At 40.1% G+C, this 9,375-nt stretch overlaps 1 protein-coding gene across 5 annotated transcripts in view; it reads right to left on the reverse strand.

Annotated features, from left to right (window-relative positions):
• Positions 1-730: 730 nt before the first annotated feature.
• Gm4846 (predicted gene 4846) overlaps positions 731-9,375 on the reverse strand; it is a 23,537-nt gene continuing 14,892 nt past the window's right edge. For 4 of the 5 annotated variants that reach the window (XM_006496785.4, XM_006496787.4, XM_006496786.4 and 1 more), the window contains exons 6-9: positions 8,148-8,347; positions 5,025-5,374; positions 3,765-3,837; positions 731-2,167 (exon numbers count right to left, since the gene is read on the reverse strand). In XM_006496785.4, coding sequence (XP_006496848.2) covers positions 1,804-2,167; positions 3,765-3,837; positions 5,025-5,374; positions 8,148-8,347 — 987 coding nt within the window. In that variant the 3' untranslated portion in view covers positions 731-1,803. The remainder of the gene's footprint in view (positions 2,168-3,764; positions 3,838-5,024; positions 5,375-8,147; positions 8,348-9,375) is intronic. The other variant, NM_001164306.1, reaches the window with a different exon arrangement.

A 9,375-nucleotide genomic window follows, 5' to 3' on the forward strand; every position in this document is an offset into this window, starting at 1 on the left:
ATTTGTCTAGGTTTCCCTTTTATGGCTTGGTTAATAGAAACATGAATGCTGAATTTGTGGTCAACCTGTGGCATGCATGCAAACCATCACACGAGTATGGCTTTTATTTTGAAATTTCTTTTATTTTGTAATTCTCAAATTTACAAAAGAGCTGAAGGCATAACACAATGAACATTTTATAACCCTTGCCCTAGAATCACCACACATTTCCCTCTTTTCTTCCCTTCCACACCCCGCAAAGGCTTTTTTTACAGATTAACTGGCAGTATCATTATAACCAATTCCTTCTGTACATGCATCTTCTACATATGAGGATCTTTATCTATAGTATTGTCACTCAATACAAACATGAATTCGGTAAGATCACATAAAACAGTGCATGTCAGATTTCCTCAGTTGTCCTAAGACAGCTCACTCACATTTAAAACTTGCATCTGGTCTATGCCTCCTTGGTTTCCATTATTATAAAAAGATTTATGATATTTTTACTATCTGGTGGTACAGACTTTCCTCTAGACTATCAGGGAGATGTCCCGAGAAGGTCTTGTCCTCTTCACTTCTCTGATTACTCTTCATGATCACATTCAAGTTAAACACTCGTTGTAAGATCAAATGGTGTTGGATTTCTTATCATATAATAGGCAGAGACTGAGAGAATGGCCAACCAGTAACTGGCTCAATTTGAGACCCATCCCATGGGAAAGCACCAATCCCTAACACTGTTAACGATACTCTGTTATGCTTGCAGACAAGAGTATGCTGTCCTCTGAGAGGTTCCACCCAACAGCTGATTCAGAAAACAGTATCTACAGAAAACCATACCCAGACAATATATGGAGCTTGGGGACTCTTATGGAAGAGTAGGAGGAAAGATTGCAGGCCCCTGAAGGGGATAGATACTCCACAAGAAGACCAACAGAATCAACTAACCTGGGCTCTCAGAGTCTGAACCACCACCTAGGCCTCCCTGTTCATATGTAGCAGATATGCAACTTGGCCTTCATGAATGTCCTTAACTGGAGCAAAGGCTATCCCAAAAGCTGTTTCCTGTATTTGGGATTTGTTCTACTAGCTAGGCTACCTTGTCTAGATTTAGTGGGAGAGGAAGTGCCTAGCCTCAGAGAGACTTTAAGTGCCAGGGTCAGGGTGGGGGATACCCAGGGGAACCCCCACTGAAGGGAGAAGGGAGGGGGGAAAGATTGTGGGAGGGGGTGACTTGGAGGGGGCAGTTTGTATTGGTTTACAACATAACTCTGTGAATGGGAAATCTGGGAGAATCTGGCAATTATTAAAATGATTTCAGCAAACTCTGCAGATAAAATTTATCAAATAAAATATACTGACTCCAACAAAAACCCCAAAATAATGGTGTGAAAAGCAACAGACTGAGTTTTCAGCACTGTTTGATCAATTCAAATGGTAACTGTCAGCTTTTCTATCAAGAAGATGAATTTTCCTCATCTCAGGAGATAGTCTGCCTTAACCTCCCCTATACTATTGCTTATTGAATTCTGCTTGTTATTCTCCCTATATACTTATTTTGGGAAACTTATAAGGTATGTACTTCCACCTATGGAATAAAGTAGAAATGAGCTATGCATTTTAAAACCCCTTACATATAAAACTCTTGGGAGATCCGTAATAGAGTAACTTTGTTTTCATTTAAGTGTACATATGTGTGTGTCTTCGTCAATCTAATGAACATTTTTCTGCACATCCTCACTTTTTTTACTCTGAGGCATGCATGTCAAATAGCAATGACTGCTTCTCTCTAGTGCTTTACCTCTCTGCATCAGTATGTGATCACTGATATATGGCATGGATGATAGCAAACACAGAAACAAAGGGAAAAATGACAGCACAGATACATCTGACCCAGAATAGACTAGAGGACGATGTCTCAGAGTTTTTGAGCACCCGGGATCTCAGGGGTTTGAGGATCCGGTCTCTCTGAGTGAGGATGGCTGCCCGAGCACCTGCCCATTTCCCTGGCCCTTGTAGACGATACTGGTATGGGGTACAGGGTCCCCAGAAAATCTCCTTGGCTAACTTTGTATCCCAGAGGAAGAAAGAGAGCAGGTTGGGTTTGACACCTATCTCAGAAGCAATTTCATCCATGTAGTCGATATACGGCACTCGACGTACATCTCTGGGGCTTTTCACAAACCTGGAACAAGAAGGGAATACTTAAATGCCTGGGTTAGATTTCACCCCTGAGTTTCCAGCGGGGTTAGTTTCTGCTTTGTAAAACATTTATTATCTTCTATTCACAAATCATCTTCATTACATATACATGCTTTACTCTAGATTTTAAGCATAAATCCTATATTATTGACATCTTTAAACTTCCCAAAGGGAAGAGTGATGTAAATATAGAAATTGTTGACCAAGTGACAAGATTAATTCTTGGAGATACATGTATCCTTTCTGCAGGCATAGAATTGAATTCCATTTTATAAAAGTGATAGACAGAATGCATGAGTTGGGTAGAACGTTGTGATAAAGTGCAGCCCATTTCAGGTTTTCAAGCTACACAAAATATCTTGTCATGAAGTCATTGCTGGATACAAATTGTGACCCCAGATACTGTTAGGCTATAGTAACTTGCTCCACAAGCTTAGAAATTTGGAAGCCTCTGGCTAAATTTTTCTTGAGTAAAAGAGGAGCAAAACCAAAACTATGGACAATTTACAAGCCATCAGAACTTTTAAAGTGTTTAGAAGACAAGAATGAGTGTTTTAAAAATACAAAATGTGAACGAGTCATCTGGCTAAATGAAAAAGTAGGGATGGGAAACAAGGGGTCAATGAGCAGCAGTAACTCATAAGGGCAAAAAGTTATATTCGTGGTATCATAAAAAATAATTGATATATCATAGAGCTTGTTTCTTGGGAAGGAAAACAAAATAGTAAAATAAACACATTTCTTAAAGTTATAAGGTTGTGGCAAGATTGTCTTATCAATTCTTTCAAATTTCCCTAAGGGTCTTCTTGAGGGAAGATCTACCCAGAGTAACTGATAAATAAATCAAAATTACTGTGTAACCAGCTGCTAGCTACTCCATTAACATGTTTGTCTCCATTTTAAAATATTCTTTTTGGGGGCTGAAGAGATGACTCATTGGTTAAGAGCACTGACTGTTCTTCCAGAGGTCCTGAGTTCAATTCCCAGAAACCACATGGTGGCTCACAACCATCTGAAATGAGATCCAATTCACTCTTCTGGTGTGTCTGAGGACAGTGATGGTGTAATCATATAAATAAAATGAATAGAATCATAAAAAGATTGTCAATACTATTTTTGATAGTATTCTTTTCTGACCATAGTTCTTACAAGGGGTGAATGATTGCTTCTTGTTACTTTTTAAGGTCTGTTTGGAGATTGCTTTTTTTTTTTTAATGCATGGTTCCTTTGTGTCATGAACAAAAACAAATGTATCACACTTAGGCATAAAGCATATGAAAAAAATTAAGCAATTCTCTCTGGACGGGTTTCATTTACTTTAACAATAGCAACAACAACAACAGCAACAGCGACAGCAACAGCAACAGTGACAGCAACAGTAGCAACAGCAGCAACAGCAACAACAGCAGCAGTAAAAGCAACAGCAGCAGCAACAGTAGCAACAGCAGCAACAGCAGCAACAGCAACAACAGCAGCAGTAACAGCAACAGCAGCAAAAGTGCAATAGCAGCAATAGCAACAGCAACAACAGCAACAGCAGCAACAGCAACAACTCTACTCCCTAAAGCCAGGCTTCTTACTCTTTCTCCATCTTCCGTTTCTTTCTATTGATGTCTGCCATCATGTTGCTTTGTGAGGGTAACTTTTGCAATCCTGAGAAAACAAGATAGGTTTTGGAGGACTGCCAGAAGGGCTGGTTAAAGAGAAAAAGAAAAGGATGGCTTTGGAATGGAATAGTCATAACCATGGATCTTCATGGAATGCATGGTCAAAGCCATGGATAGCCAAAGCCACATATAGACAACTCCCCAGAAGACTATTTTCTTCCTGTTAGCTTTAGGCTATCAGCAAGGGAGGGGGGGGGTGTCAGTGTTCTCTCAGAAAAAATTAGGTTTTTGAGTTGTTTTTTCCACTTAAATTTCTACTTGAAACTCATGACTATTAAACATTCATGTTAATATGGCTTTTTGATCAGTACATAATATTTGCATATATTTGTGAAATACAGTATGAGGCTTTGATTCATGTATATATGGGGTAATAATGAGCTCAGAATAATTAACATATGCATTACCTTAAACCTTTTCATTCCTTTAAAAAAGATTTTAATTAACTTACAAAGTAGTAGGTTTCTCTATGGCAGGGCAGCAGAGAAAAAACAGAGTTGGGCTCATGGTGCCAGTGATGGTGGGGCAGGCATAAATCTGGCAGCATGCCAGTTAGATCCATAAGGGGAATTGGAGAGACAGCTCAGTAGTTAAGAAACACTTCTCTTTCAGAAGACCCAGGTTCAGTTTCCAGCATCCACAGTAGGCCACGTGTAGTATTTATTTATAATTCTAAAAACACACTCCTTTGGGCTCTGTCAGTACCTGTATGTACCTGGCACACACACACACACACACACACACTCAGGAACATACATATATAATAAAAGAAAACAAAATTAAAATTAGAAAGCCACAAAGTTGTCTGCCACTGTGAATAAGTTTCCCCTGTGAGAGATGCATTGCTCACAGTATGGACAGCCAAGATTTTCCTTAGGTTAAGAGAGTACTCCAATGAAAGATAAATTATAAACCTTGTCCCACACTTCTCTTTTATGATAAAACAGAGCTACTAGACACTCTAAAAATAGAGCCCCAAGTTAGCTGAGGGATTTTATTTTTTAACTCTGAGGATCAACCAGAAGTAGAATCATGAACATTCCAGGTAAATTTTTTACCAATGAGCTACACCTCTGCCTTAGCAGAATAGGTAACATTAGAAGAGAAAACTAGGTGCCTTTATCATCTGCATGCGTGGTCAGAGAACAGTTGCTCCTATAAAGACCATCATACCTGCGAACACGCGTGTAACCCATCGGCTTTGGAGCTCTGATGTGGGAATTGTGGCTCCTATTGGCTGGAGGATCCCAATGAAGGCTAGTGTTGGCTTCTCTAACTGAGGAGGGAAGACAAACTTAAACATTGTGTGTTTGCTGTCCAGGATTTCAGAGCTGTCATCCAAGAAAGGGAAAGATAAAGTGTAGCCTGTGGCAAAGACAACAACGTCTACAATCTCCTCCGAGCCATCCTCAAAGATGGCGGACGTGGAGGTGAACTCCCTCACGTTGGTCTTCACCAGCACTCTTCCGGAAATGATGCGATTTGGCAGGTCATCACTGAAGATAGACTGATGGCTGAGAAATCTGCATGATAGGGAGCATAATTATATGGAACGAGAATGAACATTTTCATAAAGAAGCTGAGGTCATTAGTGCTTAGAAAACCATAGCAGTATTGCTCTAATTTTAATAGAGTTTACTACCTCCCTGGGCACGTGATGGGGTTTATTAGTGAAGAATGTGATTTTGGAGTCAGAATGGGCTTTATACTTATTCTACTTTATTTTTCCTCACTGTGAATTTCTGGACAGCTCATGAAACAGTTTATTATCAATTTCCAAACTTGTAAGATGATAATAATGACATAAGAATCAAATAAGACCTCACCAATCAAGTCATGATTACACTGTATTTTAATGATGGACTTTTTGCCAGGAGTAAAGGTCTTCATTGTTGATTTAGGCACTTGTGCTTGGGATTATGTAAAGACTGACGCAAATTGGTTATCAGTCTCTTTCAAGGCTCTACAATATGCAACTGCATGACTGTAATACTGAATCTTCCCTGGTAAATATTTGTGCTTAGTGACACACTAATGCTTGGTAATTATAAGGTCTGAGTTTCTTACAGAAAGCCCCATTCTCAGGTGTGCTTCACAGTTGATACATTCATGTATCATGTTATGTATTCTATGCTCTTCACCAGGATTATAGACCCAGTATCATAAAACTAGCCATGAAAATCTCTGCTTTTCTATTACAGACATCTCTATGCTAATTTTCTGGTTTTTACCAACCCATAATAGTTTAAGCCTTTGTTATCTTTTATATTATTTAACCAATTGGAAAGTCATTTCATTTTATGTATATGGTTGTTTTGCCTGAATATATATCTGATCACCACATGTGTTTTTGTTATCCTTAGTGGCCAGAAGAAGTTGTCAGATCGTATACATTCACTGACTGGAATGGCGTTGTTGGTTTTTTGTATGATAGTTTGTTTTAAAGTGTGTGTGTGTGTGTGTCTGTGTGTGTGTGTGTGTGTGTGTGTGTGTGTGTGTGTGTAAGGGTGCAATGTCCTTTCAGGCCACAAGAGAGCATCAGATCCCCTGAACCTGGAAATGGAGATACTGGAGGGTTATAAGTCACCATGTAGGTACTGGGAATTGAACCTAGGTCCTCTTGAAGTGCAGCCAGATATTTTAATCTCTGAGCAACCTCTCCAGTCTTACATACTTAGTTTTTGTTCCTCTGTTTTGTTTTGTTTTGACACATATTTTTACTCTGTAGCTCAGGCTGTCCTAGAATTGAAAGAAAGATGAAATTCCAAGACCTGTAAGTCATATAAAGTACTCAGAAATTGCTGGTTGTTTGTGAGCCTAGAGGCTGCCTGGGGCTGAGAAAAAAGAAAAACAAACCCAGATATTCCCCCGTAGTTAAAACATTCTTGGGAAGAGCTTGACCCTAGAGATAAAGAGGAATGTGAGGACATAACAAGGCTATCTGAACTGAGTCAGCAACTCACAGAACTCTGACACCCTGCACGTACATGTAATTTTTCTGCTGATGTTTGAATAAGCCAATAGTGTGTTGCTATGCTGAATTCCACAACCCTAAGCCTCTAACCCCATAAAAACCCCTAGCTTTTGAGCCTCGTGGCCAACATCTGTTATCTCCTGTGTGGGATGCATGTCGGTCCAGCGCTCTGTCATTAAACTACCTCGTGTAATTACATCAAGATGGTCTATTCGTGATTTTTTTTTTTGGGTGCAGGCCGAATCGGGAATTGAGTGGGGGTTTCCCCACTAGGTTCTATCAGAATGAACTGTGTAGTATAGCACAGGCCAGATTTGTACTTATATAAGGCATTTTTTTTGAGATTATAGGTATGATCCATTATGCCTGGCTTAGTTAGACTTTTAAATGCAGAAACCTAATGTAGCATGAAAAAGTTAGATGGCCAAGAAAGACTACGTGGATGACACCGAGTTTTAAGTGTCAGGTTGAAGCAAAGCACTGAGAAATGATGTAGAAGGAGACTATCTGTGGGGTTGGAGGAACCAATGAAAGGTGAGAGAGATGGAAAGTTTCGGTAAGATCAGAATAGCCGATTGGGTGGAGTGCACGAAATGTGGCTTCATGTGGTGATAGTTGTGGATGGTGTAAGTGCACAATAGAATAGTAAGAGCAGACAGTGGAATTCAGATACACCTGCACTGCATGAGTGGTGTGGTTAGGAATTCTGATGGTGAAATTGTCCTAGCCGACAACAGGCTTGAGGGTTACTGTGGGATTATAAATTTAAACCTAGAATAAGAGTGGAGAGCAGGTGACAGGTGGTGGCAGAAGGGGTGAGTGGTGGTGTGAATTGGCACAGTGAGAAAGGAGAAGTAAGACCGGTGCTGGAACTTAAGACCGCATCACCTGTGTTTACGCCAAATGCAGTCTTTTCTACCTCAGTCGAATGGCTAGAATGCCTAGTCAGCAGGAAATGACGTCAGCATTTCCAATTAGAATAAATTCTATTAAGACTTAGAAGAATGTCACTCACCTGCCTTATATATTCTCTGATTGGTATAGCATTGTTGTTTTGTATGATAGTTTGGTGTGTGTGTGTGTGTGTGTGTGTGTGTGTGTGTGTGTGTGTTTGTATGAGGGTGCAGTGTCCGTGAAGACCACAAGAGGGCATCAGATCCCCTGAGCCTGTAGTCACAGGCATTTGTGAGCCTCTAGATGCCTGGAATTGAATTTGAATCCTCTACAAAAGAATTAAATGTTGCTACCTGCTGAGCCATCTCTTGATCGTGGCATAGTATTTTTAAAATATTTGTTTGTCTTAAATGCTGTCTAGGTCTTACCTGTGCTTAGCCTGCAGTCCATAATTGGCATGGTTAAACCTCAAATTTAATTTATTCTCTGTCCATCTGTTGATTAGGAACGTAGGATAGAAACTTTTGACGGTTCTGTTATAACGGGTGAAGAGTGCGATGTCCAAGGGATCCCCATTATCCCAAACTCGGTTCCATATCCACGTCCCTCGTCTTGTGCTGAGGAAAACCTGCCACAGAGAAATGGTAAGCCTTTTTTCTACTAACCATACTGATTTAAAATTCTGATAGTAATGCATTTTGATTGCTAAGGAAGCAGTATTAACTGCTCACACTCTGCCACCTCACTCACCTGTCTGCTTCTCTTACACTGTGAACAGATGGTTTCAATTCACTTAATCACCTTTTTAATTCACTTACTGTTTTTCCTGGGCCTCTCTTTCCCCTAGCCGGGTCAGATGTCAGAAACATGATAGGTCTCAGAATGTGAGGATTTTTATCCCAACAAGTTTATTATAGTTATAGTTATAGTTATAACCTCATCCTCACGTTCTCTGAGTGCTGTGTGACTCTATAAATTACAGTGATGGAGAAATAGCTGAATACAAAGCATGTAGTAACAACAGAAGTGAAATAGGAGAATTTAAACTGTAAATATGCTCACAGTTACAAATGGAGAGTCCCATATAAACAATGTAAGATCATACAACCCAGAGCAAACCTATGGGGACTAGTTCTGCTGCCTATTTTGAGGCATTTAGCTGAGACTTTGAAGGAAGATGTAGGTTTGTAATGAAGACTCATGCACTTATCTTGCAAGGTCATAATTACAGAGATTTCTCATTCACACGTTTACACAAAGCCTGGTGTGCGTCGGCAGCCCACAGAATGGCGGCTTATTGATGTGGACAGGAAGTGTCTGGTGTTTGAACCCTCATGTGTTCTTGGTGGGTATCCTGAATTAATATCAAAGACAAATTCTGAATGACATCCAGAAGACAAATGTATAACTGTTGTACTGACTGGTTTTGGATGTCAACTTGACACAAGCTGGAGTTATCACAGAGAAAGGAACCTCCTTTGAGAAATGCCTCCATGAAATCCAGCTGTAAGGCATTTTCTCAATTAGTGATCAAGAGGGGAGGGCCTAGCTGATTGTGGGCGGTGCCATCCCTGGGCTGGTAGTCCTGGGTTCTATAAGAAAGCAATCTGAGCAAGCCAGAGGAAGCAAGCCAGTAAGTAACATCCCTCCATGGTC

The sequence above is a fragment of the Mus musculus genome, chromosome 1 (genome assembly GCF_000001635.26).
Source record: "Mus musculus strain C57BL/6J chromosome 1, GRCm38.p6 C57BL/6J".
Taxonomy (NCBI): domain Eukaryota; kingdom Metazoa; phylum Chordata; class Mammalia; order Rodentia; family Muridae; genus Mus; species Mus musculus.